General features: G+C 51.5%; 1 protein-coding gene across 3 annotated transcripts in view; it reads right to left on the bottom strand.

Moving 5' to 3' along the window:
- LANCL1 (LanC like glutathione S-transferase 1) overlaps positions 1 to 27,710 on the bottom strand; it is an 83,585-nt gene that overhangs the window by 26,434 nt on the left and 29,441 nt on the right. For all 3 annotated transcript variants that reach the window (XM_075318952.1, XM_075318953.1, XM_075318951.1), the window contains exons 6-7: positions 14,441 to 14,587; positions 12,594 to 12,776 (exon numbers count right to left, since the gene is read on the bottom strand). In XM_075318952.1, the coding sequence (XP_075175067.1) occupies positions 12,594 to 12,776; positions 14,441 to 14,587 (330 nt within the window). The remainder of the gene's footprint in view (positions 1 to 12,593; positions 12,777 to 14,440; positions 14,588 to 27,710) is intronic.

Below are 27,710 nucleotides of genomic sequence, written 5' to 3'. Positions count from 1 at the left end.
TACGGTAGCCGGAACTGCGACCAATCTTGAACTAAGGCGTCTGCCGCCAGAGCTCGGTGATCGTGAGACCGTGCCATGAAAACCGGGACTTTGTTGTTGTGCCGTGACGCCATCAGGTCGACGTCCGGCATCCCCCAGCGGCGACAGATCTCCTGAAACACGTCCGGGTGAAGGGACCATTCCCCTGCGTCCATGCCCTGGCGACTGAGAAAGTCTGCTTCCCAGTTTTCTACGCCTGGGATGTGAACTGCGGATATGGTGGATGCCGTGTCTTCCACCCACGTCAGAATCCGCCGGACTTCCTGGAAAGCTTGCCGACTGCGTGTTCCCCCTTGGTGGTTGATGTATGCCACCGCTGTGGAGTTGTCCGACTGAATTCGGATCTGCTTGCCTTCCAGCCACTGTTGGAAGGCTTGTAGGGCAAGATAGACTGCTCTGATTTCCAGAACATTGATCTGAAGGGTGGACTCTTTCCGAGTCCACGTACCTTGAGCCCTGTGGTGGAGAAACACTGCTCCCCACCCTGATAGACTCGCATCTGTCGTGACCACCGCCCAGGATGGGGGTAGGAACGACTTTCCTTTTGACAATGAGGTGGGAAGAAGCCACCACCGGAGAGATTCCTTGGCTGCCTGAGAGAGGGAGACCTCCCTGTCGAGGGACGTCGACTTCCCGTCCCATTGGCGGAGAATGTCCCATTGTAATGGACGCAGATGGAACTGCGCAAAAGGAACTGCTTCCATTGCTGCTACCATCTTCCCTAGGAAGTGCATGAGGCGCCTCAAGGGGTGCGACTGGCCCTGCAGGAGAGATTGCACCCCTGTCTGTAGCGAGCACTGTTTGTCCAGTGGAAGCTTCACTATCGCTGAGAGAGTATGAAACTCCATGCCAAGATATATTAGTGATTGGGTCGGGGTTAGATTTGACTTTGAAAAGTTGATGATCCACCCGAAACTCTGGAGAGTCTTCAGTGCCACGTTCAGGCTGTGTTGGCATGCCTCTTGAGAGGGTGCCTTGATAAGTAGATCGTCTAAATACGGGATCACAGAGTGACCTTGCGAGTGCAGGACTGCTACTACTGCTGCCATGACCTTGGTGAAGACCCGAGGGGCTGTCGCCAGCCCGAAAGGTAGAGCTACGAACTGCAGGTGTTCGCTTCCTATAACGAAGCGTAGAAAACGCTGATGCTCTGGCGCAATCGGCACGTGGAGATAAGCATCCTTGATGTCTATTGATGCTAGGAAATCTCCTTGAGACATTGAGGCGATAACGGAGCGGAGAGATTCCATCCGGAACCTCCTGGTTTTTACGTGTTTGTTGAGCAGCTTTAGATCCAGGACGGGACGGAACGACCCGTCTTTCTTTGGCACCACAAACAGATTGGAGTAAAAACCGTGGCCTTGTTCCTGAAGAGGAACGGAAGTCACCACTCCTTCCGCCTTTAGAGCGGACACCGCTTGCAGCAGAGCATCGGCTCGGTCGGGCGGTGGAGAAGTTCTGAAGAAACGAGTTGGAGGACGAGAGCTGAACTCTATCCTGTACCCGTGAGACAGAATGTCTCTCACCCAACGGTCTTTGACCTGTGACAGCCAAATGTCGCCAAAGCGGGAGAGCCTGCCACCGACCGAGGATGCGGAGAGAGGAGACTGAAAGTCATGAGGAAGCCGTCTTGGTAACGGTTCTTCCGGCTGGCTTTTTTGGGCGTGATTGAGTCCGCCAAGAATCTGAGCTCCTCTGATCCTTTTGAGTCCTTTTGGACGAGTAGAATTGGGACCTGCCTGAGCCTCGAAAGGACCGAAAACCAGACTGTCCCCTCCTCTGTTGGGGTTTGTTTTGTCTGGGTTGCGGTAAGGATGAATCCTTACCCTTGGAGTGTTTAATGATTTCATCCAAACGCTCACCAAACAATCGGTCACGAGAAAAAGGCAAACTGGTTAAGCACTTCTTGGAAGAAGAATCTGCCTTCCATTCTCTCAACCACAGGGCTCTGCGTAAAACCACGGAGTTGGCGGACGCCACCGCCGTACGGCTCGTAGAGTCTAGGACAGCATTAATCGCGTAAGACGCGAATGCAGACATTTGAGAGGTCAATGGTGCCACCTGCGGAGCAGATGTACGTGTGACCGTGTCGACCTGTGTAAGGCCAGCTGAAATAGCTTGGAGTGCCCATACGGCTGCGAATGCTGGCGCCAACGACGCTCCAATAGCTTCATAGATGGATTTTAACCAGAGCTCCATCTGTCTGTCAGTGGCATCTTTAAGTGCCGCCCCATCTTCCACTGCAACTAGAGATCTGGCTGCAAGCCTGGAGATTGGAGGGTCCACCTTGGGACACTGTGTCCAGCCCTTGACCACGCTTGAACCACAAATAAATATAGAACCGAGGTATGGTATCAGCATAAGACCACAGAAAAAACAATACCTCTAAAAATATTTAAGTTTTATTTAGAAAATTATAAAAAATGACAAACAGTGTCTCTCTAAAAATACATAAAGGACAACACAGTGCCAGTGAGATGTTGGGAGGAGATAGTTTCAGCGTGAAAAGGATAGCGATAGATAGATATTCACAGAGTCGTCAGATTACTGATCTCATAGCCTTTATTGACCCTTCCTGACGACGGAGGGTGTCCTAAGTTACTGGGCACTCCCCGTTCCGGGTGGCTGTCCCTCCCTGTCCCTATCGATAGGGACAGGGAGGGACAGCCACCCGGAACGGGGAGTGCCCAGTAACTTAGGACACCCTCCGTCGTCAGGAAGGGTCAATAAAGGCTATGAGATCAGTAATCTGACGACTCTGTGAATATCTATCTATCGCTATCCTTTTCACGCTGAAACTATCTCCTCCCAACATCTCACTGGCACTGTGTTGTCCTTTATGTATTTTTAGAGAGACACTGTTTGTCATTTTTTATAATTTTCTAAATAAAACTTAAATATTTTTAGAGGTATTGTTTTTTCTGTGGTCTTATCCAGCCCTTGACCACGTCAGGGGGAAAAGGATAGCGCGTATCTTTAAGCCGTTTGGAGAAACGCTTATCTGGATAAGCGTGGTGTTTCTGGATTGCGTCTCTAAAGTCAGAGTGGTCCAGAAAAGTGCTTAATTTACGCTTGGGATACCTGAAATGGAATTTCTCCTGCTGTGAAGCTGCCTCCTCCGCAGGAGGAGCTGGTGGAGAAATATCTAACATCTTATTGATGGACGCTATAAGATCATTCACTATGGCGTCACCATCCGGGGTATCTAGATTGAGAGCGGCCCCAGTATCAGAATCCTGATCAGTTACATCTGCCTCATCACACAGAGAGTCGTCCCGCTGGGACCCTGACCAGTGTGATGAAGTTGAGGGTCGCTCATAGCGAGCCCGCTTAGGTTGTCTGGGACTGTCGTCCGAGTCAGAGCCGTCACCCTGGGGTGCATGTGACACCCCCGGAGCTAGGAAGTGTTCCAGCTGAGGGGGACCAGGGGGCAATGAATCAACAGTGCCCATGGTCTGAGTTACTGGTCTAGACTGCAATGTTTCAAGAATTTTAGACATAGTCATAGACAATCTGTCAGCAAAAGCTGCAAACTCCGTCCCTGTCACCTGGACAGCATTCACAGGTGGTTCTCCCTGGGTCACCTCTAGCAGAGGCCCCGGCTGAGCAATTGCCACAGGGGCCGAGCACTGCACACAATGGGGGTCAGTGGAACCTGCCGGTAGAGCAGCCCCACATGCGGTACAGGCAGCATATAAAGTCCGTGCATTGGCACTTTTGCTTTTTGCGGACGACATGCTGTTGACTCCTTGAGAAATCTAAGGAGGGTATATAGCAGAAATCACCAGCGACCGTACAGTGTAAAGTATTGCCAGCACAAAATACAAAGTACACTATGGCACAAGTGGGGGAGAGCCCTTGAGGGCTGCTTACCGCCCGCTGAAAAGCGGGTGTGAGGTCGTAGAATCCCTTGTCTGGGTCTCCCAGCCTCCCCTCTGCAGCTCAGCGTGCAGGCAGGAATGGCTGCCGGCGTCCTGTGAAGAGGGGCGGACCGTGGGCGTGCCACAAACAAAAGTGCGGGAAACTGCGTCCCACTGTGCCTAGTGTAAGGGCTGGAGTATGTAAAACAGACTCCAGCTCTTAGCGCTGCTGGTCTGTACAGCGTCCCGCCCTCCTCCTGACTGGCAGGTCTGGGGGCGGGAACGATACGAACTAGGCCGCAAAAGCCGGGGACTGTAGTAATCTAGCGCGGCCGTCATATATGCACGGCCAGCGCGGAAGTCCCCGGCGCACCACAAATCCCAGCCGCGACGCAGTAAACACTGACCCCAGCGGCCGGATCGGCCGATCGTACTAAGTCTCCTCACTCAGCAGAGCTGTAGTGAGTAACGGCACAAGCGCAGCAGCGCTGTTTACCCCGGCGCACTAACACACCCAGCAATGCTGCAGTGTGCGTGCGGTAAGCACGGGGACACGGAGTACCTTAATGAAGCAGGGTCCTGTCCCTGAGGAAACTCCGCTCCGTATCCAGCAGGTCCTCCAGGGGCTGTGGATGGAGGACGGTCTCAGTGCCCGGAGACCGGTAAAGTCCCACTTCACCCAGAGCCCTAATGGGGATGGGGAAGGAATCAGCATGTGGGCTCCAGCCTCCGTACCCGCAATGGGTACCTCAACCTTAACAAACACCGCCGACCGCAAGTGGGGTGAGAAGGGAGCATGCTGGGGGCCCCCGTATGGGCCCTCTTTTCTTCCATCCGACATAGTCAGCAGCTGCTGCTGACTAAACAGTGGAGCTATGCGTGGATGTCTGACCTCCTTCGCACAAAGCATAAAACTGAGGAGCCCGTGATCCCACGGGGGGGTGTATAGCCAGAAGGGGAGGGGCCTTACACTTTTAAGTGTAATACTTTGTGTGGCCTCCGGAGGCAGTAGCTATACACCCAATTGTCTGGGTCTCCCAATTAGGAGCGACAAAGAAAAATAAAATAAAAAAAGAAAATACACACATTTGGTATCGCTGCATTCAGAAACACCCAATCAAAATATAAAATCAATTAATCCAATCGGTAAACGGCGTAGCGTCAAAAAAATTCCCAGCGCCAAAATTACGTTTTTTGGTCACCGCAAATATTATGCAAAATGCGATAAAGAGAATTTTGTTTACTTACCGTAAATTCTTTTTCTTATAGTTCCGTATTGGGAGACCCAGACAATGGGTGTTTAGCTTCTGCCTCCGGAGGACACACAAAGTACTACACTTAAAAGTGTAGCTCCTCCCTCGGAGCCTATACACCCCCTGGAGAACCAGACCTAGCTAGTTTAGTGCAAAAGCTGAAGGAGAACAGCCACCCACAAGTAAAACAGAGCAAGAACCGGAACAACCGGAGACTCTGTCCACGACAACAGCCGGTGATAACACGCGGAACAAGAAATTGCCAACAGGCAACAGGGAGGGAGCTGGGTCTCCCAATACGGAACTATAAGAAAAAGAATTTACGGTAAGTAAACAAAATTCTCTTTTTCTTTATCGTTCCTATGGGAGACCCAGACAATGGGAAGTCTCAAAGCAGTCCATGGGTGGGAATAAAGAGAAAAACTAAGAAGTAGGCGGAGCCTAACTTCACAAATGGGCGACAGCCGCCTGAAGGATGCGTCTGCCCAAGCTCGCATCTGCCGAAGCATGAGCATGCACTTGGTAGTGCTTTGAAAAGGTATGCAGGCTAGTCCAAGTGGCAGCCTGACAGACTTGTTGAGCCGTAGCCTGGTGCCTGAAAGCCCAAGAGGCACCGACAGCTCTGGTCGAGTGTGCCTTGATCCCCGGCGGGGGAGGCACCTGAGAACACTGGTAGGCATCCGAAATGGTCGACCTAATCCAACGGGCTAAGGTCGGCTTAGAAGCAGAGAGGCCCTTGCGCCGACCTGTGGTTAGCACAAAAAGAGAGGTGCACCGCCTAAGAGCAGCGGTGTGAGACACATAGATCCGGAGAGCACGCACCAGATCCAGAGTATGCAACGCTTTTTCAAAGCGATGAACAGGAGCCGGACAAAAGGAAGGTAGGGTAATGTCCTGGTTAAGGTGGAAAGGAGAGACCACCTTAGGAAGAAAGTCCGGAGTCGGACGGAGAACCACCTTATCTTGATGAAAAACCAAAAAAGGTGACTCCGAAGAGAGCGCAGCCAAAACGGAGACTCTCCTGAGGGAAGTTATGGCCACTAGAAAGACCACTTTCTGTGAAAGACGAAACAAAGAAACCTCCCTAAGAGGCTCAAAGGGGGGTTTCTGCAAAACCGTGAGAACCAAATTGAGGTCCCAGGGGTCCAAGGGCCGCCGGTAAGGTGGAATGATGTGAGACGCGCCCTGCATGAAGGTGCGGACCTGAGCCAGCCGGGCGATACGCCGCTGGAACAGCACTGACAGAGCCGAGACTTGTCCCTTGAGAGAGTTGAGGGACAGTCCCAGCTGCAGACCAGACTGTAGAAAGGACAGAAGGGTCGGCAAGGAAAAAGGCCAAGGAGGATGGCCAGAAGAGCGACACCAGGACAGGAAAATTTTCCAAGTCCTGTGATAGATCTTGGCGGAGGAAGACTTACGGGCCCGAGTCATAGTGGAGATGACTTCAGGAGGGATACCAGAAGCCGTCAAGATCCAGGACTCAAGAGCCACGCTGTCAATCTGAGAGCCGCAGAATTCTGGCGGAAAAACGGACCTTGTGAGAGAAGGTCTGGACGATCCGGAAGATGCCACGGCACCTCTACGGACGGATGGAGCAGGTCTGGGTACCAAGCTCGCCTGGGCCAGTCCGGAGCAATGAGGATGACTCGACGGCCCTCCATTCTGATCTTGCGCAGGACTCTGGGCAAGAGAGCTAGAGGGGGAAAACACGTAGGACAGACGAAACTGGGACCAGTCTTGAACCAGAGCGTCCGCGGCGAAGGCCTGAGGATCGTGGGAGCGAGCCACGTAAACGGGAACTTTGTTGTTGTGACGGGATGCCATTAGGTCCACGTCCGGAGTGCCCCATTTGCGGCAGATTGACTGGAAAACTGCCGGGTGCAGGGACCACTCGCCACTGTCCACGGTTTGACGGCTGAGATAATCTGCCTCCCAGTTTTCCACGCCTGGAATGTGGACTGCGGATATGGTGGACTTGGAGTCCTCCGCCCATTGAAGGATGCGTTGTACCTCCAACATTGCCAGGCGGCTGCGTGTCCCGCCTTGGTGATTGATGTAGGCAACCGCTGTCGCGTTTTCTGACTCGACTCGGATGTGCTTGCCCGCCAACAGGTGGTGAAAAGCTAGGAGAGCCAGAAGCACGGCTCTGGTTTCCAGCACATTGATCGAAAGGGCTGACTCAGACGGAGTCCAAGTGCCCTGCGCTCGGTGGTGGAGATATACCGCTCCCCAGCCGGATAGACTGGCATCCGTGGTGAGGATCACCCAGGACGGGGCCAGAAAGGAGCGCCCCTGAGACAGAGAGAGGGGCCGAAGCCACCACTGAAGAGAGCTCCTGGTCTGTGGCGACAGAGCCACTAACCTGTGCAAGGAGGAAGGCCGCTTGTCCCAACAGCGGAGAATGTCCAGCTGCAGGGGACGCAGATGGAACTGGGCAAAGGGAACAGCCTCCATTGACGCCACCATCTGACCCAGCACCTGCATCAGGCGCCTGAGGGAATAACGGCGGGGCCTCAGCAGAGCGCACCGCCAGTTGGAGGGACTGCTGTTTGACTAAGGGCAACTTCACAAGTGCCGGCAGAGTCTCGAACTGCATCCCTAGGTACGTGAGACTCTGGGTCGGAGTCAGAGTGGATTTGGGAAGATGACCCAGCCACCCGAATTGGGCTAGAGTGGCGAGAGTGAGCGAGACACTCCGCTGACAGTCCGCGCTGGATGAAGCCTTGACTAGAAGGTCGTCCAGGTAAGGAATCACTGCCAACCCCTGGAGGTGCAGAACCGCAATCACTGCTGCCATGACCTTGGTGAATACCCGAGGGGCCGTGGCTAACCCGAAGGGGAGAGCCACGAATTGGAAATGTTCCTCTCCGATTGCAAAACGTAGCCAACGCTGGTGTGAAACTGCAATTGGCACATGCAGATAGGCATCTCTGATGTCGATGGATGCCAGGAAATCCCCTTGGGTCATTGAGGAAATGGCTGATCGCAGAGACTCCATGCGAAAATGCCGCACCTGAACATGCTTGTTGAGAAGCTTGAGATCCAGGATGGGCCGGAAGGAACCGTCCTTTTTGGGGACTAGGAAGAGATTTGAGTAGAAACCTCTGAACCGTTCCCGGGCGGGAACCGGTACAATTACTCCGTTGGCCTGCAAGGATGCCACGGCCTGAGAGAAGGCGGCGGCCTTGGAGCAGGGGGGAGTTGACAGAAAAAAATCTGTTTGGCGGGCTGGAAGAGAATTCTATCCTGTAGCCGTGGGAGATGATATCCCGCACCCACTGCTCGGAGACGTGTTGAAACCACGCGTCGCCAAAGTGGGAGAGCCTGCCACCGACTAAGGATGTTGCTGGAGCGGGCAGATAGTCACGAGGACGCTGCCTTGGCGGCAGCACCTCCTGCGGTCTTCTGTGGACGCGCTTTTGGGTGCCAGTTGGATTTCTGGTCCTTGGCTGAGTTAGTGGACGAGGCCGAGGGCTTAGAGGACGACCAGTTGGAGGAACGAAAGGAACGAAACCTCGACTGATTCCTACCCTGGACAGGTTTCCTGGTTTTGGTTTGTGGCATGGAAGTACTCTTCCCGCCAGTAGCTTCCTTAATAATGTCATCCAGCTGTTCATCGAACAGCCGGGACCCAGCAAAAGGGAGTCCAGCAAGGTACTTCTTTGAAGAGGCATCTGCCTTCCACTCTCGAAGCCACAAGATCCTGCGGATAGCGAGGGAATTAGCCGAAGCCACCGCAGTACGGTGAGAAGCCTCCAGCATGGCAGACATGGCATAGGATGAAAAAGCTGAAGCTTGGGAAGTTAAGGTAAGCATTTCGGGCATAGATTCCCTGGCGAGGGAATGCATCCCCTCTAGAGAAGCAGAGATGGCTTTGAGAGCCCACACTGCTGCAAAAGTCGGGGAGAACGAGGCCCCTGCCGCTTCATATACAGATTTGGCCAGAAGGTCAATCTGGCGGTCAGTGGAATCCTTAAGAGAGGTGCCATCAGCCACCGATACAACGGTCCGGGCTGAGAGTCTAGACACCGGGGGGTCTACCTTTGGGGAATGAGCCCACTCCTTGACCACCTCAGGTGGGAAGGGAAAACTGTCATCAGAACCACGCTTTGGGAAGAGTTTGTCAGGACAGGCCCTGGGCTTGGTCACAGCGGCCTGAAAACTGGAGTGGTTAAAGAACACACTCTTTGCCCTTTTAGGCGAGGTAAACTGGTGCTTTTCTGTTAGAGAGGGTTGTTCCTCTGATACTGGCGGATTGAGATCCAGTACAGAATTAATGGACGCAATCAAATCACTAACATCTGAGTCACTTTCGGACAGATCAATGGGGTACATGGAGTTAACCTCCGAGCCCCCCGTAAAGGCATCCTCCTCGTTCAGCGAGTCAGCTCCTGAATCAGAGCCGCGGGACGAGGAAGGAGAGGGAACCCTGTCTCTCTTCTTAGAAGGACGGGGTCTGGGACCAGATGATGAATCCTCTGTGAGCTCCGGTCCCGAGAGACCCCTAGCAGCAGAGGCACCCTGTGAAGGGGGCTGATGCATATTCAGCAAAGTCCTGGACAGAAGTCCCATGGAGTCGGCAAAAGACTGGGAGATAGACCTAGAAAAGGATTCTACCCAAGCCGGGGGTTCAGCCACGGGAGCAGGAGCAGCCTGAGAGACCACTGGGAGTGAGACTCCATGCTGAGGCACCGTCAGGTTAGAGCAGGCGTCACAATGTGGATAGGTGCTCGGTTCAGGCAGTAGGAGCTTACATGCAGTGCATACTGAATACAGCTTTGGAGCCTTGCTCCTCGTGTGAGACATGCTGCTGGAGTGGGGGCTCTGCCAGAGAATGACCCCCAGAGAGTATATACAGAGGTCCACAACCAGAGGTTGTGGCTTACCAGACCGCTGGAGCGGTGTTGTGTGCCCTCCAGATCCCAAAGCCCGGACCCCCAAGCACAGCACCTCAGAAGGGATGCTGCAGACCAGCGCTGCAATGACTGATCGCAGGGGGAACGCTGAGAAAATGGCCGCCGGAGCGAAGAGAGGGGGCGGGACTTGCTTGGGAGCGGGATCTGGAGGGCCATAGAGACCTACAGGGGAGGGAACATACACTGCAGTGAGGAGTGTCCCTCCCCTGTGCAGAATGGCCGCCGGGCGGAGCCGAGCCTGTCCCTCTGCATGAGTGACATGCGAGGGCAGAGAAACCGAAACTAGGCCTCCGGCGAAGCCGGGGCCTAAATTTGAGCGGTGCGGCCGGCGCGACAGCCAGAGAACCCGCCGGAAATGTCATAAAACACAATCAGCACACTCTCCCACAACAATAAAGTACAGGGACTCCCAATATATAAACGCCTCAGGTACTTAGCTTGCTGAGACGCAGGGTTCCAAGTCCCTGGGGATGAGTGCTCCGGTCCAGCAGGATCCTGAAGGGCTGCGGATGGAGACCGGTCTCCTGCCAAGCATGGAGAACCGTGCTAGCTTCCACTTCAAGCCAGAGCCCAGGAGGGATGGTGAAGGAGCGCGGCAGGTAAGGCTCCAGCCTTGGAATCAACCTTAACAACACCGCCGACACAGTGGGGTGAGAAGGGACATGCCGGGGGTCCAGACTTGGACCCGCGTTTCTTCCAACTCTTTCCAAAAATCAAAAATCAGATGAGAATGCATGTGTGGATGTATGCCTCCTGAACACAAAGCGATAAACTGGCTAGATCTGGTTCTCCAGGGGTTGTATAAGCTCCGAGGGAGGAGCTACACTTTTAAGTGTAGTACTTTGTGTGTCCTCCGGAGGCAGAAGCTAAACACCCATTGTCTGGGTCTCCCATAGGAACGATAAAGAAAACAAGCGATCAAAACGTAGGATCTGCGCAGAAGTGGTACCATTAAAAACATCAGCTTGAGACGAAAAAAATAAGCCGTCACTGAGCCATAAATCCCGAAAAATGAGAACGCTACAGGTTTCGCCACTTTTATGGGAGAAATGTGTCAATTTTTTTTAACCCCTTTAATAAAATTAAACCTATACATGTTTGGTGTCTACAAACTCGTACTGACCTGAGACATCCCACAAACACATCAGTTTTATCATATAGTGAACATGGTGAATAAAATATCGCAGAAACTATTGTGCGATGCAACTTTTTTTTGCAGTTTTTCTGCACTTGAAACCTGCCATGATTAACCTGGGACTTAGTGGCAGCTATTAATGCCTTATTACCCAGATTGCCACTGCACCAGGGCAATTTGGGATGAGCTGGACAGAGTCCCAGGACTGTCGCATCTAATGGTTGCAGCAATTCCGGGCGGCTGCTGGCTGATATATTTTTAGGCTGTGGGGCTCCCCATCCTGAGAATACCAGCATTCAGCCGTGTGGCTTTACCTTGGCTGGTATCAAAATTGGTGGGACCGCACGTCATCTTTTTTTTTTTTAATTAATTATTTTACTGCAAATTATAGACCTGCCCACCGTCGCCTGTGATTGGTTGCAATGAGACAGGTCACTCAGCATGGGGGCGGGTCTGTCTGCAACCAAAAATAGGCACCGGTGAGCGGGGGAAGCAGTGAATACGAGATTGAATAATGAGCGGCCGGTATTTTCAAATCAGGAGAAGCCGCCAGAGCAGTGTGCAGCGCAGCGCCAGTGGGAGGAGAGAGACAGAGACAGAGAGAGACAGAGAGAGAGAGACAGAGAGAGAGAGACAGAGAGAGAGACAGACAGACAGACAGAGACAGAGACAGACAGACAGAGAGAGAGAGACAGAGAGAGAGAGACAGAGAGAGAGAGACAGAGAGAGAGACAGAGAGAGAGACAGAGAGAGAGACAGAGAGAGAGAGACAGAGACAGAGAGAGACAGAGACAGAGAGAGACAGAGAGAGAGAGACAGACAGAGAGAGAGAGAGACAGAGAGAGAGAGACAGAGAGAGAGAGACAGAGAGAGAGAGACAGAGAGAGAGAGAGAGACAGAGACAGAGAGAGACAGAGAGACAGAGAGACAGAGAGAAAGAGAGAAAGATTTTCTGAACAGAAATGAATTTATATCACTTTTGGCCATGCTCAGAAGTATAAACAGGATCCGGTAGATGCTTCCGGAGTTTGACGCATGTCACCGGATCCAGAGCCCCAAGACTTTATTATGCGCCGTGCCGCACAGCGCCACATCCGGCGCTATGCAGTTTTTTACCGCTGGCAAAAAAAACCCCTTCCTCTCTGTGTCTTGTGCGGCCGCCGGAGTGACATTTTGCTGCATCCAGCAAAAACCGGATCAAATGCGAGTACATGCGGCACAATCCGGCGCTAATAAAAGTCTATGAGGAATAAAACGCATCTGGCGGCAAATAAAAAAAAAAAAAAAAAAGAAGACAAAGAACGAATGCATTTTTCCCACAAATCGCCGGATTGTGCCAGACGCCAAAAACCGGATGTGTGAAAATAGCCTTAGGGAAAGCAATCAGTACCTTATAAGCCTGGGTTAACATGTAGATGACACCAGGAGCACCATGACACCAGTGTACCAGAAGATCCCGGTTATCCCCAATGCAGGCAGGATAGTTTCCAGAAGGATATTTGAGCTGGCGGACGAATTCCACACTTGGTCGAACAAGGATCTGTAGCTTTTCACTACTGACATAGCATTCAGGCTGAGAAGATTAATACAATAACCACATTACTTTTACCAGTAGTCAAATACAACATGGTTAGTAAATAAATTTAAATTTATACTAACTAGTAGATTCATAAAGCGAAGCAATCCCTCTCCCCTAATCTGACATGCCTAAACAAAATCCTATCTGTATGTATGTCAGCTGAGACAATAAAGTTAACAGGAAAAAGTACCGTGTTTTTCCGATTCTAAGATTTGGGAGTAAAATGAGGGGTGCATTTTAAAATCAGAATGTAGCTTACCAGGAGGCAGGGCAATGCTGTTCTGCAGGTGCTGCTCTGTGCGGTAACGATCTGTACGGCGGGCAGCGAGGCACAGGTCATTCTGATGATGTTGGCTGTAAAAGCCTTCAAATAATGATACCTAGAGTCGGCTCAAGCTCTCATCTGCGCACGTGCAGATTCCGGTTGCCATTTCTTTGAGGCCCGCACCGCCGACATCTTCAGAATGGCTAGTGCCTCACTGCCTGCAGTGAACCCCAGCACAGAGCAGCACCCGCTGGCCCCCAGCACAGAGCCACAGCCGGCAGTGAGCATTCCCCCCTGCACCACCCGCAGCATCGTTGTATTCCAGCACCACCTTTGCCTCCTGTGACCCCTGCTCCACCACCGTTGTTGCCCCACTCCCCTGGTAGAACACCACCGGAGTATAAAACGGACTCCATATTTTTTTAACATCTCTAAATTTGGGGTGTGTCTTATAAAACAAAAATACAGTACATCTGCTGGGTAGAATAAAGCAAAAAGATTCACATAATCCTGGTCCAATGTCCACGTTACTACTGCATGGCAGCCGAACTGGGGCTCAAATGCTTCCTCACATGGCCTTCGAATGCTGGCATCCTGGCCATCGGACCAAGCAGTTTCAAGTCTTGTTTGCTCATCTCTTCTACCTCTTGGATCTTAGATAGAGATCAGTGTCTCCAGGGCCTTCTGTCGCTGTAGAGCAGTGGTTCCCAAACCCCAGTCCTCACGACTACCAACAGGTCATGTTTTCAGGGTTTCCTTAATATAGCACAGGTGATGCCTTGATAATGATTCCATCACCTGTTCAATAGTAAGGAAATCCTGAAAACATAACCTGTTGGGGGCCATGAGGACTGGAGTTTGGGAAACCCTGCCGTAGATGGATGTTTTACCTTTACACAGGCCTTCTGTGGATGCTCCAGTTACAATCAAAAACTGAATAAAAAATACAGATGTTTTCTCAGAGACCTTTAATGACTTTCTGGCGCGCGCACATTTTATTTTTTTATTAGATTACAAAAAAGAAAAAAGTTTTTAGGTCAATATGACATTTTTTAGGCTTTGTCTGTATGGGATCAATGATGCTTTGCTTTAGAAACACAACACTCAACAATTAGGTTTTGTTGTACCAAAGGCCATCCATATAATCCAGAGAAAGTCATTGTCTGTCAAAGTGACAGCTGTCCTGACAGTGGCGGGCCTTGCACAAATGAACCCGGTGTGTTCCATAACAGGACATAAAAAGACGACAGCCCCTTTAAAGCTACATGGTCACTCATCTCTTTGAGAATAACTTTTTTTTTTTTTTTTTTTTTAGTACAAAAATGCCATTGAACTTATTCAAAATTACTTTTTTTAATTTCTCCTTTTTTATTGATTTGCATGGTAAGCTTACCTGCATTAAGTAGTAGTAAATGCCTGCGAGACCATGGGCTGGTCCTATGTAGTACTCTCCATACCATTCGTACATTAATGGGCTTTGATTCTTCATGCGTTTGTGAGCAGAAAAGATCTCACCAGATTTCAGGACTACTTCACACACCTAGAACAAGTAAATAGATAGAGACACTGCTTTAGGCCCCCTTCACACGTCCGTGATACACGTGCGTGTTTGGTCCGTTTCCGTATATACCGGAGACACGGCCAAACGTGCACCAATGTTAATCTATGATTGTGGTCACACGTCCGTTATTTCATTATGTCCGTGTGTGCGTGTCCGTGATCCGTATGTGTTTGCGTTTGGCACGGATGCATGTCCGTTATCTGCACGGAGCACGCACACGTGGACACAATGAAAGTCTATGGGTATGTGCACACACGTTAGTAAACACGTATGCATATACCTATAGTCCGTGTCCGTTTGGTGTTTTTATTTCTAGTGATGTCGGCTATTCTTTCTATTTCTGTGTATGTCGGTCAATCTCCCTGAGTCCGTCGGTCAGTCTCTCTGTCTCTCTGTCGGTCTCTCTGTCTGTCTGTCCCTCTCTCACAGTCTGTCGGTCAGTTTCCCCCCCTCTCTCATACTTACCGTTCCCCGATCTCCGGCGCAGCGCTGCACGGCATTCACACTGCTGCGGCGGCTTTTACTATTTTGAAAAAGCCGGCCGCCCATTAAACAATCTCGTATTCCCTGCTTTCCCCGCCCACCGGCGCCTATGATTGGTTACAGTGAGACACGCCCCCACGCTGAGTGACAGGTGTCACACTGCACCCAATCACAGCAGCCGGTGGGCGTGTCTATACTGTGCAGTAAAATAAATAAATAAATAATTAAAAAAAAACGGCGTGCGGTTCCCCCCAATTTAAAAGCCAGCCAGATAAAGCCATACGGCTGAAGGCTGGTATTCTCAGGATGGGGAGCTCCACGTTATGGGGGGCCCCCCACCCTAACAATATCAGTCAGCAGCCGCCCAGAATTGCCGCATACATTATATGCGACCGTTCTGGGGCTGTACCCGGCTCTTCCCGATTTGCCCTGGTGCCGTTGGCAAATCGGGGTAATAAGGAGTTATTGGGAGCCCATAGCTGCCAATAAGTCCTAGATTAATCATGTCAGGCGTCTATGAGACACCCTCCATGATTAATCTGTAAGTTACAGTAAAAAAACACACACACCCGAAAAAATCCTTTATTTGAAATAAAAAACACACACAAATTCCCTCATTACCAATTTATTAACCCCGACAAACCCTCCATGTCCGGCGTACTCCACGGACCTCCAGCGTCGCGTCCAGCTCTGCTGCATGGAGGTGACAGGAGCAGCAGAATACACCGCCGCTCCGGTCACCTCCACACAGCAAATGAGGTGAGTAGCGCGATCAGCTGCTGTCACTGAGGTTACCCGCGGCCACCGCTGGATCCAGCGGTGGCCGCGAGTTACCTGACTGACAGCAGCTGATCGCGCTACTCACCTCATTTGCTGTGTGGAGGTGACCGGAGCGGCGGTGTCTTCTGCTGCTCCTGTCACCTGCATGCAGCAGAGCTGGACGCGACGCTGGAGGTCCGTGGAGTACGCCGGACATGGAGGGTTTGTCGGGGTTAATAAATTGGTAATGAGGGAATTTGTGTGTGTTTTTTATTTCAAATAAAGGATTTTTTCGGGTGTGTGTGTTTTTTTACTGTAACTTACAGATTAATCATGGAAGGTGTCTCAGACGCCTGACATGATTAATCTAGGACTTATTGGCAGCTATGGGCTCCCAATAACTCCTTATTACCCCGATTTGCCAACGGCACCAGGGCAAATCGGGAAGAGCCGGGTACAGCCCCAGAACTGTCGCATATAATGTATGCGGCAATTCTGGGCGGCTGCTGACTGATATTGTTAGGGTGGGGGGCCCCCCATAACGTGGAGCTCCCCATCCTGAGAATACCAGCCTTCAGCCGTATGGCTTTATCTGGCTGGTTTTTAAATTGGGGGGGAACCGCACGCCGTTTTTTTTTAATTATTTATTTATTTATTTTACTGCACAGTATAGACACGCCCACCGGCTGCTGTGATTGGGTGCAGTGTGACACCTGTCACTCAGCGTGGGGGCGTGTCTCACTGTAACCAATCATAGGCGCCGGTGGGCGGGGAAAGCAGGGAATAGGAGATTGTTTAATGAGCGGCCGGCTTTTTCAAAATAGTAAAAGCCGCCGCAGCAGTGTGAATGCCGTGCAGCGCCGGTGATCGGGGATCGGTGAGTATGAGAGAGGGGGGGACACTTCAGTCACTCGGGGGATTAGCGGTCACCGGTGAATCCTTCACAGGTGACCGCTAATCAGTACTCGACACAGACAGAGCCGCGGTATGAGGATGAAGTCGGGTGAAGTTCACCCGAGTTCATTCTCATCGCGCAACTCTGTCTGCTGTCAGCCGACATTTATAAACGACATTGTGCATCACACACACGGACATTACACACGGACATTACACGTTAATTCCACACGCACACACGGACGTTCTGCACACAAACACGGCTAGCATACGCAATTCACACAGGTGCCACACGGACCATAAAAACGGACACAAAAACGGGACACGGACCCGAAAAACGGCCCGTAACACACGTGCGTGTTTTTCACGGACGTGTGAAGGGGGCCTTAGGCTGTGTGTACACTGTCTATGGCGCAAAAAAAACAACCAAAAAACAGCTTGTCAAATCCGGACGCAGTTTTGATGCTGTTTATTGGGCCAGTAAGAAAGAAAAATGTTGTCAAAGCTTGGTAGGGTAATATATATAAAAAAAAAGAAGGGAATTTTGTTTACTTACCGTAAATTCCTTTTCTTCTAGCTCCAATTGGGAGACCCAGACAATTGGGTGTATAGCTACTGCCTCCGGAGGCCACACAAAGTATTACACTTAAAAGTGTAAGGCCCCTCCCCTTCTGGCTATACACCCCCCCGTGGGATCACGGGCTCCTCAGTTTTAGTGCAAAAGCAAGAAGGAGGAAAGCCAATAACTGTTTTAAATACAAATTCAACCCGAGAAACAGCCTCGGAGAACTGAACTGTTCAACATGAACAACATGTGCACCCGAAAAAAACAAACTTCCTAAGAAAACAGGGCGGGTGCTGGGTCTCCCAATTGGAGCTAGAAGAAAAGGAATTTACGGTAAGTAAACAAAATTCCCTTCTTCTTTGTCGCTCCTAATTGGGAGACCCAGACAATTGGGACGTCCAAAAGCAGTCCCTGGGTGGGTAAAAGAATACCTCGTGATAGGGCCGTCAAACAGCCCTTTCCTACAGGTGAGCCACCGCCGCCTGAAGGACTTGTCTACCTAGGCCGGCATCCGCCGAAGCGTAGGTATGCACCTGATAATGCTTGGTAAAAGTGTGCAGACTCGACCAGGTAGCCGCCTGGCACACCTGCTGAGCCGTAGCCTGGTGCCGTAATGCCCAGGACGCACCCACGGCTCTGGTAGAATGGGCCTTCAGCCCTGATGGAATCGGAAGCCCAGCCGAACGGTAGGTGTGAAGAATTGGTTCCTTGATCCACCGCGCAAGGGTGGATTTGGAAGCTTGCGACCCTTTACGCTGACCAGCGACAAGGACAAAGAGTGCATCCGAGCGGCGCAGAGACGCCGTGCGGGAAATGTAGATCCTGAGTGCTCTCACCAGATCCAATAAATGCAAACCCTTTTCAAATTGGTGAACTGGATGCGGACACAAAGACGGTAAAGTGATATCTTGATTGAGATGAAAGGAAGATACCACCTTGGGAAGAAATTCTGGAATTGGACGCAGAACTACCTTGTCCTGGTGAAACACCAGGAATGGAGATCTGCATGATAATGCCGCCAGCTCGGACACTCTCCGAAGAGACGTGACCGCCACTAGAAAGGCCACTTTCTGTGAAAGACGAGAAAGGGAAACCTCCTTCATAGGCTCGAAAGGCGGCTTCTGGAGAGCAATTAGAACCTTGTTCAGGTCCCAGGGCTCCAACGGCCGCTTGTAAGGGGGGACGATATGACAAACCCCTTGCAGGAACGTGCGTACCTGAGGAAGTCGCGCCAGGCGTTTCTGAAAAAATACGGATAGCGCGGAGACTTGACCTTTAAGGGAGCCAAGCGACAAACCTTTTTCCAACCCAGACTGCAGGAAGGAAAGAAAAGTAGGCAATGCAAAAGGCCAGGGAGAAACTCCCTGAGCAGAGCACCAAGATAGGAATATCCTCCACGTCCTGTGGAAGATCTTGGCGGAGGATGGCTTCCTAGCCTGTCTCATGGTGGCAACCACTTCATGAGATAAACCTGAGGCCGCTAGGATCCAGGACTCAATGGCCACACAGTCAGGTTCAGGGCCGCAGAATTCAGATGGAAAAACGGCCCTTGAGACAGCAAGTCTGGACGGTCTGGTAGTGCCCACGGATGGCCTACCGTGAGGTGCCACAGATCCGGGTACCACGACCTCCTTGGCCAGTCTGGAGCGACGAGAATGGCGCGGCGGCAGTCGGACCTGATTTTGCGGAGCACTCTGGGCAACAATGCCAGAGGTGGGAACACATACGGTAGCCGGAACTGCGACCAATCTTGAACTAAGGCGTCTGCCGCCAGAGCTCGGTGATCGTGAGACCGTGCCATGAAAACCGGGACTTTGTTGTTGTGCCGTGACGCCATCAGGTCGACGTCCGGCATCCCCCAGCGGCGACAGATCTCCTGAAACACGTCCGGGTGAAGGGACCATTCCCCTGCGTCCATGCCCTGGCGACTGAGAAAGTCTGCTTCCCAGTTTTCTACGCCTGGGATGTGGACTGCGGATATGGTGGATGCCGTGTCTTCCACCCACGTCAGAATCCGCCGGACTTCCTGGAAGGCTTGCCGACTGCGTGTTCCCCCTTGGTGGTTGATGTATGCCACCGCTGTGGAGTTGTCCGACTGAATTCGGATCTGCTTGCCTTCCAGCCACTGTTGGAAGGCTTGTAGGGCAAGATAGACTGCTCTGATTTCCAGAACATTGATCTGAAGGGTGGACTCTTTCCGAGTCCACGTACCTTGAGCCCTGTGGTGGAGAAACACTGCTCCCCACCCTGATAGACTCGCATCTGTCGTGACCACCGCCCAGGATGGGGGTAGGAACGACTTTCCTTTTGACAATGAGGTGGGAAGAAGCCACCACCGGAGAGATTCCTTGGCTGCCTGAGAGAGGGAGACCTCCCTGTCGAGGGACGTCGACTTCCCGTCCCATTGGCGGAGAATGTCCCATTGTAATGGACGCAGATGAAACTGCGCAAAAGGAACTGCTTCCATTGCTGCTACCATCTTCCCTAGGAAGTGCATGAGGCGCCTCAAGGGGTGCGACTGGCCCTGCAGGAGAGATTGCACCCCTGTCTGTAGCGAGCACTGTTTGTCCAGTGGAAGTTTCACTATCGCTGAGAGAGTATGAAACTCCATGCCAAGATATATTAGTGATTGGGTCGGGGTTAGATTTGACTTTGAAAAGTTGATGATCCACCCGAAACTCTGGAGAGTCTTCAGTGCCACGTTCAGGCTGTGTTGGCATGCCTCTTGAGAGGGTGCCTTGATAAGTAGATCGTCTAAATACGGGATCACAGAGTGACCTTGCGAGTGCAGGACTGCTACTACTGCTGCCATGACCTTGGTGAAGACCCGAGGGGCTGTCGCCAGCCCGAAAGGTAGAGCTACGAACTGCAGGTGTTCGCTTCCTATAACGAAGCGTAGAAAACGCTGATGCTCTGGAGCAATCGGCACGTGGAGATAAGCATCCTTGATGTCTATTGATGCTAGGAAATCTCCTTGAGACATTGAGGCGATAACGGAGCGGAGAGATTCCATCCGGAACCTCCTGGTTTTTACGTGTTTGTTGAGCAGCTTTAGATCCAGGACGGGACGGAACGACCCGTCTTTCTTTGGCACCACAAACAAATTGGAGTAAAAACCGTGGCCTTGTTCCTGAAGAGGAACGGAAGTCACCACTCCTTCCGCCTTTAGAGCGGACACCGCTTGCAGCAGAGCATCGGCTCGGTCGGGCGGTGGAGAAGTTCTGAAGAAACGAGTTGGAGGACGAGAGCTGAACTCTATCCTGTACCCGTGAGACAGAATGTCTCTCACCCAACGGTCTTTGACCTGTGACAGCCAAATGTCGCCAAAGCGGGAGAGCCTGCCACCGACCGAGGATGCGGAGAGAGGAGACTGAAAGTCATGAGGAAGCCGTCTTGGTAACTGTTCTTCCGGCTGGCTTTTTTGGGCGTGATTGAGTCCGCCAAGAATCTGAGCTCCTCTGATCCTTTTGAGTCCTTTTGGACGAGTAGAATTGGGACCTGCCTGAGCCTCGAAAGGACCGAAAACCAGACTGTCCCCTCCTCTGTTGGGGTTTGTTTTGTCTGGGTTGCGATAAGGCTGAATCCTTACCCTTGGAGTGTTTAATGATTTCATCCAAACGCTCACCAAACAATCGGTCACGAGAAAAAGGCAAACTGGTTAAGCACTTCTTGGAAGAAGAATCTGCCTTCCATTCTCTCAACCACAGGGCTCTGCGTAAAACCACGGAGTTGGCTGACGCCACCGCCGTACGGCTCGTAGAGTCTAGGACAGCATTAATCGCGTAAGACGCGAATGCAGACATTTGAGAGGTCAATGGTGCCACCTGCGGAGCAGATGTACGTGTGACCGTGTCGACCTGTGTAAGGCCAGCTGAAATAGCTTGGAGTGCCCATACGGCTGCGAATGCTGGCGCCAACGACGCTCCAATAGCTTCATAGATGGATTTTAACCAGAGCTCCATCTGTCTGTCAGTGGCATCTTTAAGTGCCGCCCCATCTTCCACTGCAACTAGAGATCTGGCTGCAAGCCTGGAGATTGGAGGGTCCACCTTGGGACACTGTGTCCAGCCCTTGACCACGTCAGGGGGAAAAGGATAGCGCGTATCTTTAAGCCGTTTGGAGAAACGCTTATCTGGATAAGCGTGGTGTTTCTGGATTGCGTCTCTAAAGTCAGAGTGGTCCAGAAAAGTGCTTAATTTACGCTTGGGATACCTGAAATGGAATTTCTCCTGCTGTGAAGCTGCCTCCTCCGCAGGAGGAGCTTGTGGAGAAATATCTAACATCTTATTGATGGACGCTATAAGATCATTCACTATGGAGTCACCATCCGGGGTATCTAGATTGAGAGCGGCCCCAGTATCAGAATCCTGATCAGTTACATCCGCCTCATCACACAGAGAGTCGTCCCGCTGGGACCCTGACCAGTGTGATGAAGTTGAGGGTCGCTCATAGCGAGCCCGCTTAGGTTGTCTGGGACTGTCGTCCGAGTCAGAGCCGTCACCCTGGGGTGCATGTGACACCCCCGGAGCTAGGAAGTGTTCCAGCTGAGGGGGACCAGGGGGCAATGTACCAACAGTGCCCATGGTCTGAGTTACTGGTCTAGACTGCAATGTTTCAAGAATTTTAGACATAGTCATAGACAATCTGTCAGCAAAAGCTGCAAACTCCGTCCCTGTCACCTGGACAGCATTCACAGGTGGTTCTCCCTGGGTCACCTCTAGCAGAGGCCCCGGCTGAGCAATTGCCACAGGGGCCGAGCACTGCACACAATGGGGGTCAGTGGAACCTGCCGGTAGAGCAGCCCCACATGCGGTACAGGCAGCACATAAAGTCCGTGCCTTGGCACTTTTGCGGACGACATGCTGTTGTCTCCTTGAGAAATCTAAGGAGGGTATATAGCAGAAAATCACCAGCGACCGTACAGTGTAAAGTATTGCCAGCACAAAATACAAAGTACACTATGGCACAAGTGGGGGAGAGCCCTTGAGGGCTGCTTACCGCCCGCTGAAAAGCGGGTGTGAGGTCGTAGAATCCCTTGTCTGGGTCTCCCAGCCTCCCCTCTGCAGCTCAGCGTGCAGGCAGGAATGGCTGCCGGCGTCCTGTGAAGAGGGGCGGACCGTGGGCGTGCCACAAACAAAAGTGCGGGAAACTGCGTCCCACTGTGCCTAGTGTGAGGGCTGGAGTATGTAAAACAGACTCCAGCTCTTAGCGCTGCTGGTCTGTACAGCGTCCCGCCCTCCTCCTGACTGGCAGGTCTGGGGGCGGGAACGATACGAACTAGGCCGCAAAAGCCGGGGACTGTAGTAATCTAGCGCGGCCGTCATATATGCACGGCCAGCGCGGAAGTCCCCGGCGCACCACAAATCCCAGCCGCGACGCAGTAAACACTGACCCCAGCGGCCGGATCGGCCGATCGTACTAAGTCTCCTCACTCAGCAGAGCTGTAGTGAGTAACGGCACAAGCGCAGCAGCGCTGTTTACCCCGGCGCACTAACACACCCAGCAATGCTGCAGTGTGCGTGCGGTAAGCACGGGGACACGGAGTACCTTAATGAAGCAGGGTCCTGTCCCTGAGGAAACTCCGCTCCGTATCCAGCAGATCCTCCAGGGGCTGTGGATGGAGCACGGTCTCAGTGCCCGGAGACCGGTCAAGTCCCACTTCACCCAGAGCCCTAATGGGGATGGGGAAGGAATCAGCATGTGGGCTCCAGCCTCCGTACCCGCAATGGGTACCTCAACCTTAACAAACACCGCCGACCGCAAGTGGGGTGAGAAGGGAGCATGCTGGGGGCCCCCGTATGGGCCCTCTTTTCTTCCATCCGACATAGTCAGCAGCTGCTGCTGACTAAACAGTGGAGCTATGCGTGCATGTCTGACCTCCTTCGCACAAAGCATAAAACTGAGGAGCCCGTGATCCCACGGGGGGGTGTATAGCCAGAAGGGGAGGGGCCTTACACTTTTAAGTGTAATACTTTGTGTGGCCTCCGGAGGCAGTAGCTATACACCCAATTGTCTGGGTCTCCCAATTAGGAGCGACAAAGAAAATATATGTATGCAGCGTGCTTTATCATGTCCAAAATGCTGTGTTGTACAATACAAGCACAGTGGACGGGATTTCTAGACATCCCTTGCATACTGTGCTTTTTTCCCACAACGAAAACTGACCTGCGGTGTGACTTTCCGGGCCACAAGCATGTCAATTGTTTGCTACGGAGTTGCAAGTGTCTTCCTTAAGGAGAGCACAAGGGAGAGACCGCAGCGCCCCGAACCCTGATCGTGGCACGAGCAGCTGCGGTCTCCTGCAGAGGAGTCTCGCTGCCCCACAGGTCAGGACCCGCCGCATCCAGTACGCAGCAAGTCCTGATCATGTGCATGTACCCTTAAAATCAATAAAAGCAAGGAAAAATCACCCCAGCAAAGTCTATGAGAATCGTGACTTGCTGTACCCACGTTGCTTCTTTTTTCCTTGCTGAAAAAGAAGAAACATGTAAATGTTTTAGGGTATGTGCCGACGGTGGTTTTTTTTCCCCTCAGCATTTCTTGGCAGGGAAAAAAAAAAAAAAACAACAAAACCTTGTCATGCTTTTTCAAAAGTTTTTTTTTTTTGTCATGGCAATCACGGGGGTTCAGGCATTGTACCCCTGCGATAGCCACTGGGTCTCCGGCTGATGTTACAAGGTTATTGAACTATGATTCGCCTCACAGACAAGGACATCTAAGTCACTGGAATTCCCTACCGGCAAGGTCCTGCAGTAAACACCGCGAGGGATAGGTGCAGGGAACCGCGGTGACATCACAAGGTGAACAGAGTTCATGCCAGTGGACCTGCAGGAAACCCTGGTGATCCACTGGCATGAACGAGATTCATGTTGCAACGTCACTCAGGTTACCTGCAGTCACAGGTGAACGTACAGCTGTGACCGTTGCTAACTTGAGTGAGATCACCACTGATTGCGGCTCACTCTCTGCCTGCAGTTACACTGTTCGGTCATTTTCCATGATTGTGCGCTGTAATTTAAGATGTAACAATGCTGGAATCGGCGTGGGACCTTGTATGGATTACGTCAGACCTTCAGGGGTGTTTTGGGGTTAATAAAGGAAGAGGTTTCTTTTTCAAAAGAAGGATTTTTCTGGTGCTCATGTTTGTTTACCTTTCTTACAGATTAGTGATGAATGGTGTCATAGATGCCTGCCATCATTGCTTAGAAAAATAGATTAGACCTGGATCAACTATATAATACTGGCAGGTGCTCAGGAGAAAAATAAGGTGCAGAAAAAACAAAAAAGTTGCGCAACACTAAATGAAAATATGAGAAGAGAATGATGCTCCAAAAACGTATATTTTATTTGTGCGTAGACATATGAAGGTTTATTTATTTGTGCGTAGACATATGAAGGTTTAGTCCAACGTTTCGACCCCACATTGGGTCTTTGTCAAGGACCAATCTATGAAAATTAGAGAGTAATGCGGTCTCTTAGCGTCAAAAATTACTTCCGTACTGGTCTATAAATGTCTAGTGTTAGGTCTTTACGACTTCATTGGAATATTCAGGTATCAATATTCTCTTGTCATCCTTACAGACAATATTTTTACAATACGTGTAAAATCTAATTATTAGGAGAGGGTGAGGGCCTCTTGAAAACACACCATGGACATAAGTCTACTTGGGCTCCAAAAACTGCCTTGTGACTATAGATACAAAAAATTACAATTCTACAAAAAGACTGACCCGCACATCCAATAGGTGTGAACAGGTGCTAGCTGAAAAACACATAACTGTCATTAACCTCTTATATTACCCTGATTGCCACCGTACCAGGGCAATCGGAAGAGTCGGGTTAAGCGCCTGGCTTGTCACATCTAATGGATGCAATAATCCCATGCAGCTGCAGGTTGCTATTCTTAGCCAAGGGGGTCCAAATAACCATGGGTGTCCAAAAACCCATGGGGGTCCCAATAACCATGGGGGTCCCCAGGCTGAGAATACCAGACCCAGCTGTTGGGCATCAAAATTAGGGGGGGACCGCACGCTGGTTTTGTAAAACACAAAATTAAAAAAAAAAAAAGTGAGAATGAGGTTCTTCTTATTTTGATACACAGCCAAGATAAGCGCATGGCTGGGGCTGCAGTCGGCTTTATCTGTGCTGGTATCAATACAGACCCGGAGAGAGTGACTGATTCCAACCAATCAACAGATGCTGTCTGGGGGTGGGGTCTGACTGCAGTTAATCAGACAAACCAGTGGGTGGGGAAAACCGTGAATATTCATTCGAGATAATTGTCGGACCTGGAAGTAACGCTGCAGCCGCGGGGACTCTAAGTATGTACTGCTTTAAAAGAAGGGAATTTTGTTTACTTACCGTAAATTCCTTTTCTTCTAGCTCCTATTGGGAGACCCAGACAATTGGGTGTATAGCTTCTGCCTCCGGAGGCCACACAAAGTATTACACTTTAAAAAGTGTAACCCCTCCCCTCTGCCTATACACCCTCCCGTGGACCACGGGCTCCTCAGTTTTGGTGCAAAAGCAGGAAGGAGGAAACTTATAAATTGGTCTAGGGTAAATTCAATCCGAAGGATGTTCGGAGAACTGAAGACCATAACCCAAAAGAACAACCAGCCCAAAGGGCACAGGGGTGGGTGCTGGGTCTCCCAATAGGAGCTAGAAGAAAAGGAATTTACGGTAAGTAAACAAAATTCCCTTCTTCTTTGTCGCTCCATTGGGAGACCCAGACAATTGGGACGTCCAAGGTCCCTGGGTGGGTAAAAGAATACCTCAATAAGAAGAGCTGAAAAACGGCCCCCTCTTACAGGTGGACAACCGCCGTCTGAAGGACTCGCCTACCTAGACTGGCGTCTGCCGAAGCATAGGTATGCACTTGATAGTGCTTCGTGAAAGTGTGCAGACTAGACCACGTAGCTGCCTGACACACCTGCTGAACCGTTGCCCGGTGCCGCAATGCCCAGGACGCACCTACAGTTCTGGTAAAATGGCCTTTCAGCCCTGAAGGGAGCGGAAGGCCCGAAGAACGGTAAGCCTCGAGAATCTGTTCCTTGATCCACCGAGCCAAGGTCGACTTGGAGGCCTGAGAGTCCATACGCTGGCCAGCGACAAGGACAAAAAGCGCATCTGAACGGCGTAGGGTCGCCCTGCGAGACACGTAGAACCGGAGTGCTCTCACTAGATCCAAAGAGTGCAAACACTTTTCACACTGGTGAATTGGATTAGGGCAACAGGAAGGCCAGGAGATATCCAGATTTAGATGAAAAGGAGATACCACCTTAGAGAGAAATTCCGGGACAGGACGAAGAACCACCTTATCCTGGTGGAAAACCAGGAAGGGAGCCTTGCATGACAGCGCTGCAAGCTCAGACACTCTCTGAAGAGATGTGACTGTCACCAGGAAGGCCACCGTCTGCGAAAGACGGGAGAGAGAGACATCCCGCAGCAGCTCAAAAGGCGGCTTTTGAAGAGCCGTCAGGACTCTGCTAAGATCCCGGGGTTCCAACGGACGTTTGCAAGGTGGGACCATGTGGCAGACCCCCTGCAGGAACGTGCGGACCTGCGGAAGCCTGGCTAGACGCTTTTGAAAGAAAAAACACGGAGAGCGTGGATACTTGGCCCTAGAGAGAGAGTCGAGGGACAAACCCTTGTCCATTCCAAATTGTAGGAATGAAAGGAATGAGGGTAAGGCAAACGGCCATGGAGGAAAGCCGTTATCAGCGCACCAGGATAGAAAGACTTGCCAAGACCTGTAATAGATCTTGGCGGACGTTGGCTTCCTGGCTTGTCTCGTGGTGGCAATGAAATCCTGAGATAACCCTGAAGACTCTAGGAGTCAGGGACCAATGGCCACCTAGTCAAGTTGAGGGCCACAGAATTCAGATGGAAAAAACGGGCCTTGTGACAGCAAGTCTGGGCGGTCTGGAAGTGCCCACGGTTGACCCACCGTGAGATGCCACGGATCCGGATACCACAACCGTCTCGGCCAGTCTGGAGCGACGAGAATGGTGCGACGGCAGTGGGACCTGATCCTGCGTAGTACCCTGGGCAGCATCGCCAGAGGGGGAAACACATAAGGCAGTCGAAACTGCGACCAATCCTGGACTAAAGCGTCCGCTGCCAGAGGTCTGTGATCCTGAGACCGTGCCATGAAGGCCGGGACCTTGAGAGATCGACGTCCTGCGTTCCTCAGGGGCGATGGATCACTCGAAGCACTTCTGGGTGCAGAAACCATTTCCCCGCGTCCATGCCCTGATGACTGGGAAAATCTGCTTCCCAGTTTTCTACGCCCGGGATGTGAACTGCGGAGATGGTGGAGCCTGTGGTTTCCACCCACTGCAGAATCCGCCGGACTTCCTGGAAGGCTTGACGACTGCAAGTGCCGCCTTGGTTTGCGAA

This window comes from Anomaloglossus baeobatrachus, chromosome 7 (genome assembly GCF_048569485.1).
Source record: "Anomaloglossus baeobatrachus isolate aAnoBae1 chromosome 7, aAnoBae1.hap1, whole genome shotgun sequence".
In the NCBI taxonomy this organism is placed as follows: domain Eukaryota; kingdom Metazoa; phylum Chordata; class Amphibia; order Anura; family Aromobatidae; genus Anomaloglossus; species Anomaloglossus baeobatrachus.
Note: the sequence above shows the minus strand (reverse complement) of the source record. Positions and strands in the feature narration are given on the sequence as shown.